This window comes from Aquarana catesbeiana, linkage group LG10 (genome assembly GCF_042186555.1).
Source record: "Aquarana catesbeiana isolate 2022-GZ linkage group LG10, ASM4218655v1, whole genome shotgun sequence".
In the NCBI taxonomy this organism is placed as follows: Eukaryota; Metazoa; Chordata; class Amphibia; order Anura; family Ranidae; genus Aquarana; species Aquarana catesbeiana.
This window is the reverse complement of record NC_133333.1, coordinates 110,844,635-110,868,523: the sequence shown is the minus strand read 5'-3', so window position 1 is coordinate 110,868,523 and position 23,889 is coordinate 110,844,635. Positions and strand designations below refer to the sequence as shown.

Here is a 23,889-nt window from a genome sequence, read left to right as displayed (position 1 = left end):
GTAGTACGTCTGCAGTCTCTGACCATCTCCTGTAGTACGTCTGCAGTCTCTGACCATCTCCTGTAGTATGTCTGCAGTCTCTGATCATCTCTTATATCCTGTCTGCAGTCTCTGATCATCTCCTGTACCATGTCTGCAGTCTCTGACCATCTCCTGTACTATGTCTGCAGTCTCTGACCATCTCCTGTACCATGATTGCAGTCTCTGACCATCTCCTGTAATATGCCTGGGGGCTCTTTCTAACAGACTCTTTAACAGAAGCCATCTCTGTGTGCATCAGAGAGACCCCCTCCAGGTCTCATTAGTGTAAGCTCTTTGTTTGAGTCGTTGCCATAGAAACATTTGTAAAGGGGAGGAGTTGGTAAAATGACCATGCCCATGTGGGGGCGTCAGAAATATTTCTGCACCCAGGCGCCGGTGACCCTAGGATCGGCCCTGCCAACATATACTGTGACACACTGAAGGAGAGCATGATCCCCTCCCCTTAGAGACTGGGCCGCAGGGCAGTATTCCAACATGATAACGACCACAAACACACCTCCAAAACGACCACTGCCTTGCTAAAGAAGCTGAGGGTAAAGGAAATGGACTGGCCAAGCATGTCTCCAGACCTAAACCCTATTGAGCATCCGTGGGGCATCCTCAAAAGGAAGGTGGGGGAGCACAAGGTCTCTAACATCTACCAGCTCAGCAATGTCATCATGGAGGAGTGGAAGAGGACTCCAGTGGCAACCTGTGAAGTTCTGGTGAACTCCATGCCCAGGAGGGTTAAGGCAGTGCTGGAAAATAATGGTGGCCACACAAAATATTGACACTTTGGGCCCAATTTGGACATTTTCACTTAGGGGTGTACTCACTTTTGTTGCCAGTGGTTTAGACATTAATGGCTGTGTGTTGAGTTATTTTGAGGGGACAGCAAACTTTCACTGTTATACAAGCTGTACACTCACTACTTTACACTGTAGCAAAGTGTCATTTCTTCAGTGTTGTCACATGAAAAGATATAATAAAATATTTACAAAAATATGATGGTTTGCTCACTTTTGCGAAATACTGTATGTTTTTTTATGATTTACAATAACATCGAAGGCAGAAAGACATATGGTAGCTCAGGCACATCAAGTCAAGTGCAATTGACTATCTTTATCCAAACTGTCATTTATTACTTTTTTACATGAGTATCAGTATTGCTACTAATACTTTTTTTCTTTGAATTGACAGGTATTTTTGGTTTTCACGTTGACAGATTTTCATTTTCACATGCATTTAATATTACCTCTGAGCTTTTGATCTCCAGATAAAAGTTGTGTACTAGTCAGTTGATATCTGGATGGTTTCTATAGATTAATACACTGTAAATCAATGTCCAATACATGTTTAATTAAAAGTTTCATACTTGAAATGTTAAAACTATTTCTACAATAATTCTTAACTATGCTTTTTTTTGGTCATGTGGGTTATTTAGTATAGCATGTTGATCAGAAATATTGGGCGATTAGCTGCCATAGTCACTCATGTAACATGACTTTTGAAGAGTTCTGTATTGTGGTGGACCCAGTTCAGGTTGATGTCCTGGAAACACATGGGGCTCTTTTTTGTAAACTGAAAAAGAATAACACATAGTTTAATAACTTACTGTAGATACAGAACACATATAATGCCTAAGTCAAAGTTTCATGTTGTCACTGTGCAAATCAGCCTTTCTTGGTCTTTACCCAATGACATTGTACCTCCAACACACAGACTGGTCAAATCAACCATTTGCGGGCAGTGTGGGCTCAAGGGGGAAGCTGCCTTGGGCCCCACAACAATGACTAGTCCCTCTGTTCTCAACTGCATAAGAGCTGGGGGAGGAGAAGCAACAGCACACTGAGCTTCCCAGTGAGCTTCCCAGCTAGAGAAATGACCATGGTGTGTTCTCCTGCTTAGTGTGGTCAGTTTATAATAGGAAAGCAGAGGGACTGGCAGGATCACCAGGGATTTCATATAAAAGAAGCAATACAAAGACAACAGGATACTTTCTCATACAAGTGCATGGTACAGCAAGCACATATCAGGAATATGAAATGTTGGGGTAAGAAAAACTCTAAAGTTTTCAAAATGAAAGACAGAAGCAGATGCCATGTGTTACTGCTCCAGATTCTGACTACTCCAAGCTTCAATTTCTCCTCAAAGTCTGGAGGTTCAGCACTCAGAGTAAAGCTCAGTTCAGCAGCCGTTTCTTCCCCATTACCTCTCTGCAGAAATAAATTTGTGATTGCTTTTTAGTAACTGTAGATCCTGAGTATAGTCCAGGATTGTGTTTGGACCAATTGTTTTTTGCCCTGTAGCCTTTCCCTCAACACACAAACAGCACTCCTTGGGCTTCTTTACACAGCTGGTGGCCCTTGCCTCCCCTCATAAAAATAATGATGTCTTAGCAGACAAAATGCGTCGGGTTGAGTCTTTTGCATATCATTGCATTTTGGAATACCTTGGATACCATGTCCTGGTGATATTTTGACAATATGCCTGTTACTTCATATGTTCTACTTTTTAAATACATTTCACAGTGATGGTTTTACACTATGTGGAGGCATTTTATTTTTATGAGTTTTGGACTTCATGATCAAGCAAGAGGACCTGCCTTTTGGGAGGACACGGTGTCAGATTCATAAAGTTACTGCATAGACCACTAGCCTGAGGACATTCTGCTTGCCATGCTTGTTTGACTCAGTGCTGCTGGCATTTGAGTCCATTAACTCCAGTAAGCGTGCTCAATCTCCTCTCTGGGTGGTGGATGCACGTGCTGTGGTGACTCCTTTAGTGGACATTGGTGGTCTCTCATAGCAACTATTGGAATTGAACATCTGTAGTTTTCCTCTTTTGGACTTTTTTGCACATACTCTTTTGGACTTTCCTTTGCACTTTACAGATTGTTTGCATGTAATTATTTGATAATTTGCACTTTGTATCTTATTTTCCACATTTCATTTGTTATTACACTTAGCGCAGCACTTGTTTTTATATTTATCACTACACAATGTTCTGTCAGGTTGTAGCGCTAGCAGCTTTCCTTATTCATTGACATTAGCGCAGTAGTGTTTTGTAAATATCTACTTAGAATATGTGACCTGCTTCATGAGCATATTCATCAATCCCTCAGTGATGAATATTCAGGGGTGTATATTAACTTCCTCAGACGTTTTTCTCAGCATTAACCCTTTAACACCCAGTAACCAGCTGAGGAACATTAACCCAGCATATCTGATAACCACTCAACACTAATTCCTCAGCCTGTGTGAGTCATCTCCTCAGTCCCTGGTCATGTATGTTAACCCATCAGCATCCAAAGTCAGTGATTTGGGAGCAGGGGGCAGGGCCAAATCCCACTGTCTGTATCTATAGATGCAGACAGCGAGGCTTGTGTGCCCCGATATCCCTAGTCATGTAGTTTTTTTTTTTAATCAGGAAATAATTTTATTGAGTATAAAACAACTTCCAATGTACAAACATTTCAGTTTCAGATGTGTATATATACATACCGCATCTATTAATGCAACATCTCATAACATAGGCATAGCATATGATGCCACAATAATCGTACCCCTACTCAGTCATACAACTCACATGACACAAAATATACTGCTCCATAATGAGAGTATTTCCCATATGGGTTATCCATGAGGTAACCGTGGGTGGTGAGGAAGAATTCCATCCCATTAAAACTATCTTTCTAGCCTGGAATAGTGCCCGGGAGAATGCAATTCTAACCATCTCCTCCGGAATCGCCTCCTCTAGGACGTAGACGGTACACAGCAAATCGGATCTAAAGGTACAGCCACCTGAAACACCTGGTTGAATGTTGCAAGTACTCCATTCCAGTAATGAAGGAGCTTCGAGCAATGCCAGAGGAGATGGAAGAGGTCCCCAGGGGTTTGCCTGCATCTACCATACAAGGGTATAATACAATACAATGGGCCAATCTGCCCATCCTATGAAGCTTTTTTGGGGTATAATGTATAGTGGAGACACTTTTTGAGCTACATTTAGAGAGCAGATAGAGATAGATTGAAGAGCTTCCTCCCACTGATCCCCTGTGAGTGGTCCTAGATCTCTCTCCCATAAAGATATCACCGCGTTGGGGTGAGCTTTTAAATATTCCATTAGCAACATTTGATAACACTGGGAAATGATTCCCTTAGTTTTAGTGCTAGATTGTAACATGTGGAAAATAGGAGTAGGTGATATAACCCTCTCCCCTGCATCGCCCTGCACATGTACAGCATGCTGCAGCTAAAGATATGCATAAAGCAAAGTTGTTGGTAGATTAAACTTGATTTGCAGTTTGGGAAATGATTTTAGTTTTCCATTTTTAAATTTGAAAACTGACTAGTATTCGACAAGATAGGCAAACTAGGTTTGAAAAAGTGTGGAACCCCTGGATCGCTTATCTCCAACTCACCCAACCCTACTCTTTTCTGATTCTTTCCCTAACCCCCCCCCCCTTCCCCTTTCCTTTTCTCTTTAATTTTTTTTTTAATTTCCCTGTTCTCAGTTCTGTAATGCCATTCTGGTAGGATGCTGTTAGGGGATGGTAAAGTCTTCTCAACTATGCTTTAGTCGTGATTAACATGTTTTAGTAATGTTTACTGGGTCAGGAAAACTGATCCTATAGGATAACGCATCCATGTTGTAACTATTACATGTCGATTAATGGAACGTAAACATCTGTATGTTGACTTAAACATGTAATAAAAACCATTGAAACAAAAAAATGGGGGAAGTCATTAACAAGTGAAGGTTATTTCAATGTCATACACCAGGGATCCTCAAACTACGGCCCTCCAGCTGTTGCAGAACTACACATCCCATGAGGCATTGTAAAACTCTGACATTCACAGACATGACTGGGCATGATGAGAATTGTAGTTCCTGAACAACTGGAGGGCCATAGTTTGAAGACCCCTGTCATACACTATATATTAAAAAATGTCTGTTTTTTTTATCTAATAAATGGCTCTACAAAGGGCAAAAAGCAAAAAAATATTTCTTAAATATAATTTCACTTTGTAGCTAAACATATTACAGAAACGTTTGAAAAATAATGCAGAAGGAGTGATTCATCTTACCGTGCTTCCCAGCTGAACCCCCTTTTCTAGCGTAGTCAGCAGAATGAGAAGTTTCATAATAGTGGGCGTACTGAAACAGTGAAATCGAATTTATATTAATTCTGCAATGTTTCCATTCTTATAATTACCATCTTTCAAATAATGTAACGCAGAGGGACTTTTCAGTCTCATTGAGAAATGACACTCATGAACATAGAGCTGTGAATGGAGGGTCCCTGACCCCCTCAGGCATCATCAGGTAGCTGCTTAATTAACAGAAACACTTTGCTTAGCATAAGAATAGAGAGGAGAGGAGGAGATGATGATTTATCGTAGGGGCAGCAACAGTAATAAAGACTGGATTATTCTAATCTGTTTGATTTATTTCTCCTTCAGAAAGTGGATAGCCTTTAACCAGCAGTCTAACTAATGCAGCGTATGAATGCATGCACAATTGTGGGTGTACATTGTTGTTTATTGTTATTGGCACCCCAAATGCAACAAAGAGCACATTATTCCTCGCCAAATATTGCACGACAAACTAGCAAAAATGCGTGAAGCTCAAAAAGGTGTATGTGCTTCTTTGCTCCGTTTATAGCATATAAGGCAGCCCACTGAAATGAAGTCAAGGACCACCCATAGACATGAGATCATTCTTCAAAAGCTGAGTACAACTGTTTGGGACAACTATGACCTTGTGTTCAGGAGCACATACAGTGCCTTGAAAAAGTATTTATACCCCTTTAAATTTTCCACATTTTGTCATGTTACAACCAAAAACGTAAATGTATTTTATTGGGATTTCATGTGATAGACCAACACAAAGTGGCACATAATTGTGAAGTGGAAGAAAAATGCTAAATTTTGTTCAAAATTTTTTACAAATATATATGTGAAAAGTTTGGCGTGCATTTGTATTCAGCCCCCCGAGTCAATACTTTGTATCCTTTCACTGCAATTACAGCTGCAAGTCTTTTTGGGGATGTCTCTACCAGCTTTGCACATCTAGAGAGTGACATTTTTGCCCATTCTTCCTTGCAAAATAGCGCAAGTCTTGCCACAGATTCTCAATTGGATTCAGGTCTCGACTTTGACTGGGCCATTCTAACACATGAATATGCTTTGATCTAAACCATTCCTTTGTAGCTCTGGCTGTATGTTTAGGGTCGTTGTGCTGCTGGAAGGTGAACCTCCACCCCAGTCAAAATCCTTTTGCAGACTCTAACATGTTTTCCTCTAAGATTTCCCTGTATTTGGCTCCATCCATCTTCCCATCAACTCTGACCAGCTTCCCTGTCCCTGATGAAGAAAAGCATCCCCACAACATGATGCTGCCACCACCATGTTTCACGGTGTGGATGGTGTGTTCAGGGTGATGTGCAGTGTTAGTTTTCTGCCACACATAGCATTTTGCTTTTAGGCCAAAAGGTTCAATTTTGGTCTCATCTGACAAGAGCACCTTCTTCCACATGTTTGCTGTGTCCCCCACATGGCTTCTCAAAAAACTGCAAATGGGACTTCTTATGGCTTTCTTTCAACAATGGCTTTCTTCTTGCCACTAATAGTTGTCCTGTGGACAGAATCTCCCACCTGAGCTGTGGTTCTCTGTAGCTCCTCCAGTGTTACCATAGGCCTTTTGGCTGTTTCTCTGATTAATGCTCTCCTTGCCTGGCAGTTTAGGTGTATGGCCATGTCTTGGTAGGTCTGCAATTGTGCCATACTCTTTCTAATTTCGGATGATGGATTGAATAGTGTTACGTGAGATGTTCAAAGCTTGGGATATTTTTTATAACCTAACCCTGCTTTAAACTTCTCCACAACTTTATCCCCGACCTGTCTGATGTGTTCTTTGGCCTTCATGATGCTGTTTGTTCACTAATTCCGTGTACACACGATCAGAAATGCCGCCAGCAAAAGACCAATGTGAGCTTTTGGTTGGAAAATGCGACCGTGTGTATGCTCCATCGGTCTTTTGCTGGCGGAATTCCAGCCAGCAAAAGATTGAGAGCATGTTCTCTATTTTACGGTCGGAAAAAGTTCCTATCTGAAAATGCGTTTGTCTGTAGGCAATTCAGACACGCAAAAAATCACGCATGCTCGGAAACAATTTGACGCATGCTCGGAAGCATTGAACTTAATTTTCTCGGCTCGTCGCAGTGTTGTATGTCACCGCGTTCTTGACGGTCGAAAGTTCAGAGAACTTTTATGTGACCGTGTGTATGCAAGGCAAGCTTGAGCGGAATTCCGTCGGAAAAACCATCCAAATTTTTTCTGACGGAATTTCTGATCACGTGTATGGGGCATAAGGTTCTCTAACAAACCTTTGAGGGCTTTATAGAACAGCTGTATTTATACTGAGATAAAATTACACACAGGTGGACTCTGTTTACTAATTAGGTGACTTCTGAGGGCAAATGGCTCCACTAAATTTTAGTTAGGGGTATCAGAGTAAAGGGCGCGGAATACAAATGCACACCACACTTTTTAGATATTTATTTTTTGTGTAAAAATTTTTGAAAACCATTTATAAATTTTCTTTCCACTTCACATTTCTTTCCACTTCACAATTACAGTCAGGTCCATAAATATTGTGACATTGACACATTTCTAATCTTCTTGGCTCTATACACCACCACAATGGATTTGAAATGAAACAAACAAGATGTGCTTTAACTGCAGACTTCCAGCTTTAATTTGAGGGTATTTACATCCAAATCAGGTGAACGGTGTAGGAATTACAACAGTTTGTATATGTGCCTCCCACTTTTTAAAGGACCAAAAGTAATGGGACAATTGGCTGCTCAGCTGTTTCATGGCCAGGTGTGTGTTATTCCCTCATTATCCCATTTACAAGGAGCAGATAAAAGGTCCAGAGTTAATTTCAAGTGTGCTATTTGCATTTGGAATCTGTTTCTGTCATCTCTCAATATGAGATCCAAAGAACTGTCACTATCAGTGAAGCAAGCCATCATTAGGCTGAAAAAACAAGACAAACCCATCAGAGAGATAGCAAAAACATTAGGTGTGGCCAAATCAACTGTTTGGAACATCCTTAAAAAGAAAGAACGCACCGGTGAGCTCAGCAACACCAAAAGAGCCGGAGGAGACCACGGAAAACAACTGTGGTGGATGACCGAAGAATTCTTTCCCTGGTGAAGAACACACCCTTCACAACAGTTGGCCAGATCAAGAACACTCTCCAGGAGGTAGGTGTATGTGTGTCAAAGTCAACAATCAAGAGAAGACTTCACCAGAGTGAATACAGTGTGTTCACCACAAGATGTAAACCATTGGAGAGCCTCAAAAACAGGAAGGCCAGATAAGAGTTTGCCAAACAACATCTAAAAAAGCTTTCACAGTTCTGGAACAACATCCTATGGACAGATGAGACCAAGATCAAATTGTACCAGAGTGATGGGAAGAGAAGAGTATGGAGAAGGAAAGGAACTGCTCATGATCCAAAGCATACCACCTCATCAGTGAAGCATGGTGGTGGTAGTGTCATGGTGTGGGCATGTATGGCTGCCAATGGAACTGGTTCTCTTGTATTTATTGATGATGTGACTGCTGACAAAAGCAGCAGGATGAATTCTGAAGTGTTTTGGGCAATATTATCTACTCATATTCAGCAAAATGCTTCAAAACTCATTGGACGGCGCTTCACAGTGCAGATGGACAATGACCCGAAGCATACTGCAAAAGCAACCAAAGAGTTTTTTAAGGGAAAGAAGTGGAATGTTATGCAATGGCCAAGTCAATCACCTGACCTGAATCTGATCGAGCATGCATTTCACTTGCTTAAGACAAAACTGAAGGGAAAATGCCCCAAGAACAAGCAGGAACTGAAGACAGTTGCAGTAAAGGCCTGGCCATCACCAGGGATGAAACCCAGCGTCTGGTGATTTCAGGCTTCAGGCTGTAACTGACTGCAAAGGATTTGCAACTAAGTATTAAAAAGTGAAAGTTTGATGGACGATTGTTAATCTGTCCCATTACTTTTGGTCCCTTAAAAAGTGGGAGGCACATATACAAACTGTTGTAATTCCTACACCGTTCACCCGATTTGGATGTAAATACCCTTAAATTAAAGCTGAAAGTCTGCAGTTAAAGCACATCTTGTTCGTTTCATTTCAAATCCATTGTGGTGGTGTATAGAGCCAAAAAGATTAGAATTATGTTGATGTCCCAATATTTATGGACCTGACTGTATGTGCCACTTTGTGTTGGTCTACAACATAAAATACCAATAAAATACATTTACGTTTTTGGTTGTAACATGACAAAATGCGGAAAAATGTCAAGGTGTATGAATACTTTTTCAAGGCACTGTAAAGTGGAAAATGTTTGGGAGGACTTGCATTATGGACAGGAGTAGCTCCCTTGAGTTCCAGCTAAATAGGTGGTGGTTGATATAAGGTCAGTAATGGCACATTCATTTCAGAAAGTAATTGAAGCTGGAATAACCAACACAAAAAATAAGCAAAGCTGGGCCAATCGGAGTCCTTTAATAGCCTTCTACCCACTTTCATCAGCAACATAGCAGGTAATTGGTGGTCTGAAAGGGATAACGCCCATCAGTGTTTGAAGGTCCATCCACAAAAGGGTTACTCACTTTCAAAAAGATAATCTGCTTAAAGAGCAACTGAATTCTGGAGGATGTGCCCAAAAAAAGCAGACAAATGGTAAAGGATTAGTCAGTAGTATTGCCTGTGGTTTTTCCGGCAGCTGATCTTTGCTTGTGTGTCTGTGTCATATGGTCAAATTGGTAGAGGCTGGGCTTTGCTTCCTCATGTCAGAGCCTCCAGCAAGGGGAACAGTGAGCAGCACAGTTGTGATGTGACCAATTCTTACTCCAAATCTTCTGAGACTAGCAGATGTAGCAGTGCCTTTGATCTCATATTATCGATATGCATAGCTAGGAGGCTCAATACACAGGATAGCCTAGACCAGTGATGGCGAACCTTTTTGAGCCTGAGTGCCTAAACTGCAACACAAAACCAGCTTCTTTTTTTCAAAGTGCCGAGCGTCGCTATGAAAAAGGTATACAGCGGCATGTCATTTATTGTAACAGAGGGGATTGTAGAAAGAAGACTCAGTGGCTTAACAATCACTAAGTCACAGAATGCATGTCAGACACCTTAAGGCTGGGTTCACACCACAGCACGCAGTGGCTCACAGCCGGGGGTCTGGTGCATCTCCATTCACCGTTTCAGGTCCGATTTCAGCCTGAATTTTGAGCTGAATTTGGACCTGAAACGTACCAAAAGATCCATAGATCTTTAGATCCATATGGATCCATAGATCCATAGAGAGCCGTTTACAATCTCCTACTATGCAAATTGGGTATGGGGAAATTTGCATCCAATTCACATAGGTGTGATACCAGCCTTACTGATCTTGTGGCAGCCACCTGTTGCTGCTCTCTGCATATGATAGCAGCCATGGGGAAGGGTTAGAGGTGGAGATTATGGTCACCATACGGAGCAGCTTGCAAACAGAAAGAATGGGGTGCATATCAAAAACATCTTGGAGCTCTAGTCAAGTTTACTGAGCAAGCAAAGATGGCAAACAGCACTGCACACCTCCTACCTCAAGCCACACCCCTAACAGGGCCTAATCATAGAGATTAGGGCAGTTGTAGGGTGGGGAGACCATTTAAAGATCTGTAATACAACAGGCTTGACTAACCATTTCACAGTTGTTAACCCATTAAAAGCATTCAAAAACAGTATAATGTGTCCCCATTAAAAATCTCACCGGCTCCGGCGTCCAGTGTGGGTGTGACTTCCAACCCGGTATCTCACTCCCGCACACCCCAGGCACGTCACTGCTGGCCCCAGAGCCATGTGGGAGCAGCTTCCTCTAGTCCACTCCAACCCCGGAATCGTCACCGCTGGCCCCAGAGCCGTGTGGGAGCCGCTTCCTTTCGTCCACGCCCACCCCGGACATGACACTCCTGACCCCAGTCAATACTTGTGGGAGATGGGAGGTGTGTTGTGGACGAGATACAGCTCGTATGGATGGCTGGTCAGTGTGCGCTCTTCTTCCTGGCGTCCTGGTGTGCCCACAGAGAGGGCTCCGCGTGCCACAGGTTCGCCATCACTGGCCTAGACATTTTCACATACAAGGAAGTGAACTGCTATCTTTAAAGAAAATCTGTAAAGTGAAAATACCAGAAATTTCCACTGTGGTCTTATTTTTAAAGGTGCAGGCTCTGGAGCTGTTATTCTGATCATATCAACCATGAAATCAGTGAACTCTGTACTGCGTCCTACATGTTTGTCCCTGGTCAGAGATTCACTGGGCTGTAAAGCAAGAATCAAGATGACAGCTCTGAAGTGTACACATTTAAAAGTCAGCAATGGCAGCTTCCATAATACTATTCTCACTAGTTCTCCTTTAATAAAAAATAATATAGTGCTAGTGCAATAGACCCTATGTACGGTCCTGCAATTACTGATCAGTTTTGATCAGTTTTGCTTTTAGACATTTTAATACACAAAGGGGGAGATTTACTAAAGCTGGTACACACAGAATCTGGTTCAGGTGTGCCTAGTAACCAATCAGCTTCCAGGTTTTATCGTCAAAGCTTAAGGACGGGTTCACACTGGTACGACAAACGTTCCAACATTGGGAGCTCATGTAGCATGACATGTGAAAATCAATGTTTCCATATGAGAGCTGTTTTAACTGGTCCGACACAAGTTGGTACGACTTTAAAAATGCTCCCTGCACTACTTTGGCCCGACTTTGATCCTACTTCAGCCCATTGACTATCACTGAAGACGGTCTTAACTGATCAGACTTTGGCATGCGACTTGTGCTCTGATGATCTTGAAGGGGAACTCCACGACAAATTAAAAAAAAAAACGGCATGGGTTCCCCCTCCAAGAGCATAACAGGCCCTTTGGTCTTGTATGGATTTTAAGGGGAACCCCTATGCCGGAAAAACGGTGTGCACGCAGGGCACTCAGCCTGGCAGGTCAGGAAAAGGGGTGGGGACGAGCAAGCCCTGCGCTCCCCACCCCAAAGCACCTTGCCCCCATGTTGATGGGGACAAGGGCCTCTTCCTGACAACCCTGGCCGTTGGTTGTCGGGGGCTGCGGGCGGGGAGCTTATTGAAATCTGAAAGCCCCCTTTAACAAGGGGGCCCTTAGATTCCGGCCCCCCACAGATTCACAGTCGTAGGACTGTTGTGCCGTACCAGTGTGAACCCAGCCCTATTGAAAAGCTGAAGGTAGACGCTGATTGGTTACTATGCACAGCTGAACCAGATTCTGCATGCACCAGTTTTAGTAAATCTCCCCCAAAGTCTTTTTATCAGTGGAACCATATTGTCAGACAGAATAACAGTAACCAAGTCACTCTAAACTGTAGATTTAGTGGATGGCCTCAAACTGATGCATGAATGAAAAAAAAACGACGGGGTCGATTTACTAAAAACAAATATACTGTGCACTGCAAGTGCAGTTTCTCTATATCTGAGGGGAAGCTCTGAAATGAGGGGCAGCTCTGCTGATTTCGATCATCCAATCATGAAATCAAGCAAAAATACAGCTTTTTATTTTCCTTGCATATTCCCCTCAGAACTAGAGCAACTGCACCTGCAGTGCACAGAATATTTACCTTTAGTAAATCCACCCCGAAGTGTGTATGCCCTGCTTTAGTCTGTGGCTAGAATGTCCCTATACCTCAAAAAGTTGGGTCATTGTATTAAGCATACATCAACCACAGCTGTTAAACCTCATGCATGTTTTTAATGCTGCTCTTAAGAGCATCTGGGTTTATTTTTTCTGCCTCTAAACGCCCCTGCATGTTATCCTACTGTATGTGTCCATGCACACATAGGTGTTTAGAGGCAGGAGAAAAAACCCACTACTAGTGTGTCCAGGAACAGTGGCATTTTGGCACATGTATTAAATTTTATAATAAACTGACACGCTAATGGACTATTGTGGTGTCTTGTATAGTGTTATATTATGGCAAACATATAAAAATGTGTATTGACGTGACCATATAAGATCTACTAGAATCTTATTCTAAATGCCGTGATAATCCTTTGTGCAGGTGATAAAATATATAAATATTTGAGATGGTGTTGATTATTGCACTTCTTCCTTACATTAAAAAATGTGTATAAAGCTGCACCTCTGCTAAAGTGTTCTGATACCACTCCAAAATAATTTGTTCTGGCCCCTGAAATTAATTAATGCTCAATCGCTAAACGCACCTACCATTAACATGTGTACACGTGCCAAAATATGAAAATTATATAAAGTGAGATAGTGCGCTAAATACTTTTCCAAAATATAGTGATGAAAATATTAAATAATAAAATCCATAAATAAATATTACCCAGGTAGTTACAATTAATTGAGATCTCTAATATTGTTCCTAAAACAATATGCGAATGTGTATAAACTACACCTCTGCTTTCTAACACCACTCCAAAAAATGAAAATTGTGTGTATAGTGAGATAGTGTTCTGATACCATTCCGAAAAACAGAAATATATAAAGTGAAATAGTGCACTAAATATTTTTCCAAAATATGGTTCTACATTTCTATGTATGGGCTTTCTGGCATCTAAATTTATGAAAGCAGTCAGATATGTGTATTGGAATTAGTGTATTTATAAGATTGCCCACTAGATGGAGTCAACAAGGAATCTATATAGCCTATAGAGAAGGAATAGGTTGGTATACCCATGCAATAAATTGTAATTAATTATTTGACCAATAGAGGGAGTCAATGTTAAATACAAGAAGTGAATCAGTATTGATTGGCAACCGGTACGCTATAAATATGGAGCCCGACCGTCACATGGCTACCCTTGATAAAGTCACGTGACATGTGACGCAACGCGTCGGGAGGAGCCAAGTGACGTCATCCGGAGTGTTTTTGCATTGCTCTGATCCACACTCGCAGAATAGAGCAAGGAGGGGATCGCGGTGGGCGGCTGACTGCTCTATGGGCTCGAGATACGATACTCATACAGTGAGTGCATCTTGTTTTGTGTTACCATAAGGCTTCATTAGTAAAGTTCATTGCGCAATGAAAGTTTTATGTATTTTGTTTGCATGAACGAAAATTGAAATACTGGAGCCAAGACATCATTGAATTCCCAACACTCAGCGGGGTATTGTGGGTGTAATTGGAATGTAAGCTGATTCCCATTCAATCAGGGAGACAGACAATCTACCAGCGAACACCAGCTGTCTTATGAACTTAATATTTACACTCACTGAGGACTATTATATAAATGCATTATAAGACGCTAACAACTGCATATTGACCTAGGATTAACATAAGCAATCTTAATGAACTGAAATTACCTGTGTAATATTTATTTATGGATCATATTATTTAATATTTTTATCACCATATTTTAGAAAAATATTTAGTGCACTATTTCACTTTATATAATTCTGTTTTTCGGAGTGGTATCAGAACACTATCTCACTATATACACATTTTTCATTTTTTGGAGTGGTATTAGAAAGTAGAGGTGTAGTTTATACACATTCGCATATTGTTTTAGGAACAATATTAGAGATCTCAATTAATTGTAACTACCTGGGTAATATTTATTTATGGATTTTATTATTTAATATTTTCATCACTATATTTTGGAAAAGTATTTAGCGCACTATCTCACTTTATATAATTTTCATATTTTGGCACGTGTACACATGTTAATGGTAGGTGCGTTTAGCGATTGAGCATTAATTAATTTCAGGGGCCAGAACAAATTATTCTGTTAATTAAATTATTTAGCACCCAAGTGCTTGTAGTGTTACACGTTACATGCATCAAGCATTTTTTCTGCCAAAATGCCACTGCCAAGCAAAAAGGCATCTAGAAGATATGGCCAAAGCATCCAGTGTGCATAAGGCCTAATGGTAAAACTGTGGTCAGTCACTTCCTAGTCTCCTCACATTCCCATTGGCCAATAAGGCCACCAATCATTTTTGTGACCAAAAGGAAGGCAAGTGAAATGGAACAAGCCATGAACGATGTTTGCCTAACAGTCCGGCTCTCTGGCTACAAATGCATGGTGCATGCAGGCACCTGGAGGCTTTTATTTTTTGCTATAAGGCTTAAGTCATGTGACTTTTTACATGGAGGAAATGCCTGCAGAGTTTTCTTTTTTAAACCTTGGCAAAAGCTTGATATACTTGGGCATATCAGTATTTCTTCATTAGTACCTGAGAAGGCAGTGGCTTCCTTTCTTCGAGTTTACGAAGGTCATAACGTTCCTGGTTCCAGTTTCCAAGTAATGTCTTGTTGGAGTAGGAATCCTCCTTAGTCGTGCACCTCCAACCATATTGCTTGAGCTTGGCATTAGGTCCAAAGTCCACCCATACCTCACCATGTCCATCAGCTTTTAGATCAGAACTAAAATAGGCCATTCTTTTCTAATAAAATAATTTAATTAAATGATTACTCATCTGCACTCACCAAACTTTGGTGTTGATGTTAGCTACAAACAATTGCACAGCCGTCACTGATGCTGATGTGTCAAATAAATGCTTAAAATGAGGGTTTAAAGGGAAGGTGGGTACTATTATGTGTGTGAGAAAACTACACTCATGCTCCTAATCCACTTGAAGTCTTAAGTCATGGACCGGCAGCCTGCCTCTCCACCTCCTCAGCAGTAGGCCTGATCACGCATATGTAGAAATGTTTGTATGCTTTATCATACAGTATCTCATAAAAGTGAGTACAGCCCTCACATTTTTGTAAATATTTTATTCTATCTTTTCATGTGACAACACTGAAAAAATTACACTTTTCTACAATGTAAAGTAGTGAGTGCACAGCCTGTATAACAGTGTAAATTTGCTGTCCCCTCAAAATAACTCAACACACAGCCATTAATGTCTAAACCGCTGGCAAAAAAATGAGTATACCCCTAAGTTAAAATGTCCAAATTGGGCCCAAAGTGTCAATATTTTGTGTGGCCACCATTATTTTCCAGCGCTGCCTTAAACCTCTTGGGCATGGAGTTCACCAGAGCTTCACAGGTTGCCACTGGAGTCCTCTTCAACTCCTCCCTGAGGAGAGCTGGTGGGTATTAGAGACCTTGTGCTCCTCCACCTTCCATTTGAGGATGCCTCACAGATGCTCAATAGGGTTTAGGTCTGGAGACATGCTTGGCCAGTCTATCACCTTTACCCTCAGCTTCTTTAGCAAGGCAGTGGTTGTCTTCGAGGTGTGTTTAGGGTCGTTATCATGTTGGAATACTGCCCTGCGGCCCAGTCTCCAAAGGGAGGGGATCATGCTCTGTATCAGTATGTCACAGTACATATTGGCATTCATGGTTCCCTCAATGAACTGTAACTCCCCAGTGCTGGCAGCACTCATGCTGCCCCAAACCACGACACTCCCAACACCTTTCTTGACTGTAGGCAAGACATAATTGTCTTTGTACTCCTCACCTGGTTGACGCCACACACGCTTGACACCATCTGAACCAAATAAGTTTATCTTGGTCTCATCAGCCCACAGGACATCATTCCAGTAATCCATGTCCTTAGTCTGCTTGTCTTCAGCAAACTGTTTGCAGGCTTTCTTATGCATCATCTTTAGAAGAGGCTTCCTTCTGGGACGACAGTCATGCAGACCAATTTGATGCAGTGTGCGGCGTATGGTCTGAGCACTGACAGGCTGACCCCCCACCCCTTCAACCTCTGCAGCAATGCTGGCAGCACTTATACATCTATTAACCAAAGACAACCTCTGGATATAATGCTGAGCATGTGCACTCAACTTCTTTGGTCGACAATGGCGAGGCTTGTTCTGAGTGGAACCTGCCCTGTTAAACCGTTGTAAGGTCTTGGCCACCATGCTGCAGCTCAGTTTCAGGGTCTTGGCAATCTTCTTATAGCCTAGGCCATCTTTATGTAGAACAACAATTCTTTTTTCAGATCCTCAGAGAGTTCTTTGCCATGAGGTGCCATGTTGAATTTCCAGTGACCAGTATGAGAGAGTGAGAGTGATAACACTAAATTTAACACACCTGCTCCCCATTCACACCTGAGACCTTGTAACACTAATGAGTCACATGACACCGGGGAGGGAAAATGGCTAAATGGGCCCAATTTAGACATTTTCACTTAGGTGTGTACTCACTTTTGTTGCCAGCGGTTTAGACATTAATGGCTGTGTGTTGAGTTATTTTGAGGGGACAGCAAATTTACACTGTTATACAAGCTGTACACTCACTACTTTACATTGTAGCAAAGTGTAAGTTCTTCTGTGTTTTGTCACATGAAAAGATATAATTAAATATTTACAAAAATGTGAGGGGTGTACTCACTTTTGTGAGATACTGTATCTCTGATTTGTAAAGGAAAAAATCACATGCTTTTCAACTTGCTAGAAATTGTGACTACTCGAGGAAAAGTCTATTCTCTAGCAGAGTCCCCTCCCTCCTTATAGGTTATAGCCAACTCCTCTTCTGGGAGTGTCTAATTACTGTCTGTGCTGGCCCAGCTCCTTCGACCCTCCGCTCAGCTTCCTACATAACTTTTCGGTAGCATTAAGGGGAGGAGTGAAAGGGAATACTGTGTCTAAGTCTGTTGGGGCTGCTGACATCACATCCAAAATGCAGTCTCGGGACTTTTGGGTGTCTACATCAACATATCTCCACATTGTTTTCGGCCACTGCACCCTTTAAAAGTATGCAAAATCTCAAGGCACCCCAGTCTAAAATGGAAACATAAATGTTACTTATCAATGGCAAACCTAGGCCTGGGACAATACACACAACTGCCTTGATGAAATTGACTTCACATCAGACATTTCCCCTCCTCATCTGAGGTTCTCCAATCACATAAGAGTCCACCCTTCACAGCAGGCCCACCAGCATCATAGCAACCCATGAAACTGATCTAGGACAAGCTGGGTCCCATGCTCTCACCACCCCAGGGAAACCAGATGGCACCCTGGTTGAAAAACACTGGTCTACACAAAGGAGGATTTTACAAGGAAATAACAATATCATACATACAGTAAAATACATTTAAAGGTTAGTTTGCCTTTGCAGAAAAAATGAAAAGATGACCTAACACCATACACCCGTCCCACCCCTCAGTACCCGCTGCACCTACCTCCATAGGTGATGAGCTGTTAGTGGACAAGCAACCAGTGTAGCAGTTCAGGGATTTGAAATTCCCACTCCTCTCCCCCCTTGATTCTGCATTGCTTCTGGGACAGATCAAAGCAATCGCTCTGATCTTTCCTTGAAGCGCTGCAAAAGAAAAAAAGGAAAGAATAGCGATGGTTTCAAATCCCCAGAGCCCTACACCAGTTTGTGTGTTTGTATGTGTATCATGTAATATGTCCCCAGTCAATTACTTTCTCCTAAAGCATGTGCCAGTAGTGAAACTACCAGGGGCTCAAAGGTGGCAACTGCAACTGGGTCCTGGCGTTCCACCAATGCAAACCTCAGTGGGGTTGACACACCGTAATTCCGATCTAGGTAAAGAGTCTCTGATGGAGGCTCTTTACGATGTGATCAGCCGTGTCCAATCATGGCTGATCATGATGTAAACAGGAAGAGACATTTATCGGATTTTACTCACTCACAGTAAAGTAGAGCCGATCGGCTGCTCCTCTGACAGGGGGGGGGGTCTGCGCCCCCCACGGATGCCCAGCCACCCAGGACCACCAGGGATGCCACCAGGGATGGCCACCACTGATGACCACCAGGGATGGCATTCCCGGTGGCAATGTGTGCCCACACATGATGCCAATCAGTGCCCACTAGCAATACCTGCCATTGCTTCCTAATCAGTGATGCCAATCAGTGCCATCTGTCAGTGTCAATCAGTGCCACTCATCACTGTCCATCAGTGCCACCTATCAGTGCCCATCCATGCCCAGTGCCACCTATCAGTGCCCACCAGTGCCGCCTTTTAGTGCCCATCTGTGCCACCTATGAGCGCCCATCTGTGCCGCCTATGAGTGCCCATCTGGGCTGCATATCAGTGCCCCCTACCAGTGCCCATCAGTGTCGCATATCAGTGCCATCATGAGTGCTCATCAATGTTACCTCATCAGTGTCCAGCAGTGCTGCCTCATCAGTGCCCATCAGTGAAGGAGAAAACATACTTATTTACAAAATTTTACAGAAAAAAATGTTGGTCTTTTTTTATTTGTCTAGCAAAAAATAAAAAGCGCAGAGGTGATAAAATACCACCAAAAGGAAGCTCTATTTGTGGGAAGAAAATTATAAAAATGTTGTTTGGGTACAGCGTAGCATGACCGCGCAATTGTAATTTAAACAGCGACAGCGCTGAAATCTGAAAATTGGCTTGGGCAGGAAGAGGGGAAAGTGCCAAGTATTGAAGTGGTTAACAAGGCTTACAATTCAACACTGCCACAAATATGTGGCAAGTTAACCTTGCTATCTGGGCTCCCATCTGTGGGAGGGAAGAGGGAGAGGGAACTGTCAGCGCAGGCTCTGGGCTGTATGAGAGAGATGCTCTCAGCTTAGAGACCTGCTGAGGAGGAACTGATAAGCAGGCACTGATAGGGGGGGTTGATGGGCACTGATAGCTGGCACTGATAGTGCTAGCTATCAGTGCTCATCAATGATGCCTGATAGCCAACATTGATAAGTACTGATAGGTGGCACTGATAGGCGGCATTGATGAACACTGATAGGCTGCACTGATTGGCGGCATTGATGAGCACTGATAGGCGGCATTGATGAGCACTGATGGGAGGCACCGATAGGCGGCACTGATGGGAACTGATAGGCAGCATTGATGCGCACTGATGGGCAGCATTGATCAGCACTGATAGGGGGCATTGATCAGCACTGATAGGCAGAACTCATAGGCGGCATTAATGAACACTGACAGGTAGCACTGATAGGCTGCATTGATGAGCACTGATAGGTGGCACTGATAGGCAGCACTGATGGACAGCATTAACGAACATTGATAGGCAGCACTGATAGGCAGCATTAATGGGCACTGATAGGTGGCACTGATCATCAGAGCTCTGATGATCAGTGCCCTGATTATCAGTGTAAACAATGTACTGACAATGCCCCTGTTGAAGTTCATGAAGGGTGAACCTTACTCTTTCCTACGCTTGATTTTATTGTTTTCACGTGATCATGTTTTTATATCGTTTGTTGATTATTGGTTATATCCAATAAAATACGTCATTTTCATCTGCACTATTGGCGTCCTATCTATCTTTTTGGGAACCATGCATGCTCTGGAGACTTGTTTGTGGCGGAGAATTCCCCCTTGGGCTTCTGAACGGACAGTCGTGACGTGGACCATAGAGGATAGATCCCCCTTGAGATCCGGGATTTCCAGGACCAACCATCGTCAAACCATCGTCCATTAAGGATCTCAGAGCCCGTTTGATTCAGTGTCACCGGCATCCGAATCTACTCCTGCTGGTAAGCGTATTCCATCTATTCACTTCCTATGATCGTACAACTCATGATATACAAGAGAAGATCAGTCCAACATTCGTATTTAGCCTATGTTTGGGACTCTCTTGTATCAGATTCATAGCCATACATTGGGACTTTACTATATCCCGTCTAATATTAAATTTTTTGGTATTATGCTTCATGTGTTTCAGCTATGTATATATTGGTAATGGTCACCATGTCTGATGTGCCTTTTACCATTGGTTATCATTTTTAGCGCTGCATTTCACTTTTACTTCAATGTACTGACAGTCTTGCCGGTTAACGGCTCTCCTTTCCTCACAAAGACAGTGTTGGAGGAAATGACTGCCAATAACCAGCAAGTTGGTTTACATGTGATCAGCTGAACACATGGTAAAGGTCCACTGTGATTGGCCCTTTACCGTGATTTGTGATCAGGCTTGGATGGAAGGGGGGGTTGGGGAGTGGCCTCTTCATGGTTTCTTGCACTGGGGCCCAGAAGGTTCCTATTACGCCTCTGGCATGTGCCCAGTCTCCAACAAATCCTATTGCATGTTTATGGTCTCTGTCAGTCTCCTGAAGCATGTCCATATTCTCCTGTATCATGTCCCCAGTCTCTGACCATCTCTTGTATCGTGTCCTCAGTCTCTGACCATCTCTTGTATCGTGTCCTCAGTCTCTGACCATCTCTTGTATCGTGTCCTCAGTCTATGACCATCTCTTGTATCGTGTCCTCAGTCTCTGACCATCTCTTGTATCGTGTCCCCAGTCTCTGACCATCTCTTGTATCGTGTCCTCAGTCTCTGACCATCTCTTGTATCGTGTCCTCAGTCTCTGACCATCTCTTGTATCGTGTCCTCAGTCTCTGACCATCTCTTGTATCGTGTCCTCAGTCTATGACCATCTCTTGTATCGTGTCCCCAGTCTCTGACCATCTCTTGTATCGTGTCCCCAGTCTCTGACCATCTCTTGTATCGTGTCCCCAGTCTCTGACCATCTCTTGTATCGTGTCTAACGATGAGCTCAGGCATGTTCGCAAGTCCACGCACCCGTCAGGAAAATGACACTCTGCAGCGCTAATCACAGGTAGTGAGACATTTGCTGATCTGTGCAGCTGCGGATGTCTCACTACTTGTGATTAGCGCTGCAGAGTGTCATCTTCCTGGCGGGCACGTGGCATGTGGACCTGTGAACATGCCTGAGCTCATCCTTAATCATGTACTCAGTCTCTGACTAAAATCTGTTGTGTGTCTGCTGTCTCGGAACATTCAGTTTTATGAGTGGCCCTTGGGTAATGTCAGGCCCTTGGGTAATGTCAGGGGCCACACTTGAGACCCACACTCCTAGGAAGTTGCCCACCATCTCTCTAGGCTGACAGAAAACATGTGATATAAAATGACAGACAGATGCTATAGATGGAAGAGGGGAGGAGCACTGCACCATCTCAATCACATCAGTCAAACTATCAGAACAAGCAGTCCCCGGTTCATGTTGTCATTGCCCCCAGACAGATTACAGATCAGAAATAAGGTGGGGGTCACATCATCATATTCTATAATCTGTATACTCTGCACTGTGTAAACACACACCTGATCCTTCCACAGCTCTTCAATTCACCACCGCGAGGTGAAGCTTCTTTACCGTTGCTTGGTAACAGGGTCCCGTCTGACGTCATTAATATGCGCCTGTTAGGAAGTGACACATGGATGTTCTCAGTGTGTTCGGGAGAGGGTAATGTTTCCTTGCGGGGGGGTCGTGTAAGGGGGGAGCTGGGGTGTCAGGATGTACGTAGTCTCTATAGGTTATCAGGGGTTCCCTGGCTCCAGGGGCACATCGTGCCTAATAATACCGACCGAAATCTTATTCATCTGGGAGTTAATTACTGCTTGAATCACTGAGATCCAACCAGCCGCTGTTCTATGAATGGAGGATTCCCCTCATCACCTGTAATACCGACCACCCTGTACAGTGCGGGTGACAGTCATGTGATCTGTATAATGAATACTCCCTTTACCTGAGGACGTGTGATCATTCATCACATCCACGTAGAATGCCAGTCTGTGCAGCACAAGACACATAGAGCAATTCTCCCCACACCGGATTGGATGTGACCCTTTACTTTTAACCAGCCCTTGGGGTACTATTCCTCCCACTGACACCAATGATGGGGCACTATTCCTCCCACTGACACCAATGATGGGGCACTATTCCTCCCACTGACAGCAATGATGGGGCACTATTCCTCCCACTGACACCAATGATGGGGCACTATTCCTCCCACTGACACCAATGATGGGGCACTATTCCTCCCACTGACAGCAATGATGGGGTACTATTCCTCCCACTGACACCAATGATGGGGCACTATTCCTCCCACTGACAGCAATGATGGGGTACTATTCCTCCCACTGACACCAATGATGGGGCACTATTCCTCCCACTGACAGCAATGATGGGGCACTATTCCTCCCACTGACAGCAATGATGGGGCACTATTCCTCCCACTGACACCAATGATGGGGCACTATTCCTCCCACTGACACCAATGATGGGGCACTATTCCTCCCACTGACACCAATGATGGGGCACTATTCCTCCCACTGACACCAATGATGGGGCACTATTCCTCCCACTGACACCAATGATGGGGCACTATTCCTCCCACTGACACCAATAATGGGGTACTCTTCCTCCCACTGACAGCAATGATGGGGTACTCTTCCTCCCACTGACACCAATGATGGGGTACTATTCCTCCCACTGACACCAATGATGGGGCACTATTCCTCCCACTGACACTAATGATGGGGCACTATTCCTCCCACTGACACCAATGATGGGGCACTATTCCTCCCACTGACACCAATGATGGGGCACTATTCCTCCCACTGACACTAATGATGGGGCACTATTCCTCCCACTGACACTAATGATGGGGCACTATTCCTCCCACTGACACCAATGATGGGGTACTCTTCCTCTCACTGACACCAATGATGGGGCACTATTCCTCGCACTGACACCAATGATGGGGCACTATTCCTCCCACTGACAGCAATGATGGGGTACTCTTCCTCTCACTGACACCAATGATGGGGTACTATTCCTCCCACTGACACCAATGATGGGGCACTATTCCTCCCACTGACAGCAATGATGGGGTACTCTTCCTCTCACTGACACCAATGATGGGGTACTATTCCTCCCACTGACACCAATGATGGGGCACTATTCCTCCCACTGACAGCAATGATGGGGTACTATTCCTCCCACTGACAGCAATGATGGGGCACTATTCCTCCCACTGACAGCAATGATGGGGTACTATTCCTCCCACTGACAGCAATGATGGGGTACTCTTCCTCCCACTGACAG

At 43.4% G+C, this 23,889-nt stretch overlaps 2 protein-coding genes across 3 annotated transcripts in view; one reads left to right on the top strand and one right to left on the bottom strand.

Moving 5' to 3' along the window:
• Nucleotides 1–1,147: 1,147 nt before the first annotated feature.
• CFAP68 (cilia and flagella associated protein 68) lies at nt 1,148–22,228 on the bottom strand. Its single transcript, XM_073602434.1, has 4 exons — nt 22,104–22,228; nt 15,299–15,508; nt 5,112–5,181; nt 1,148–1,602 (listed from the first exon to the last, which is right to left on the bottom strand). The coding sequence occupies exons 2-4, from the start codon at nt 15,500–15,502 to the stop codon at nt 1,496–1,498; spliced, it is 381 nt and encodes a 126-aa protein (XP_073458535.1). The 5' UTR covers nt 15,503–15,508; nt 22,104–22,228; the 3' UTR covers nt 1,148–1,495.
• Nucleotides 22,181–23,889, top strand: part of FDXACB1 (ferredoxin-fold anticodon binding domain containing 1) — a 39,934-nt gene continuing 38,225 nt past the window's right edge. For both annotated transcript variants that reach the window (XM_073602433.1, XM_073602431.1), the window contains exon 1: nt 22,181–22,245. The gene's annotated coding sequence lies outside the window, so the exon portion shown is untranslated. The remainder of the gene's footprint in view (nt 22,246–23,889) is intronic.

What these genes read in the sequence shown, in the direction of transcription:
- CFAP68 (XM_073602434.1), bottom strand. Translation starts at nt 15,502, where the DNA reads ATGGCCTATTTTAGTTCTGATCTAAAAGCTGATGGACATGGTGAGGTA. An exon ending in GGAAGCCACTGCCTTCTCAG is followed by an intron (nt 5,182 to 15,298) that starts GTACTAATGAAG and finishes TCACTGTTTCAG; the next exon opens with TACGCCCACTATTATGAAAC. An exon ending in GGGTTCAGCTGGGAAGCACG is followed by an intron (nt 1,603 to 5,111) that starts GTAAGATGAATC and finishes ATTCTTTTTCAG; the next exon opens with TTTACAAAAAAGAGCCCCAT.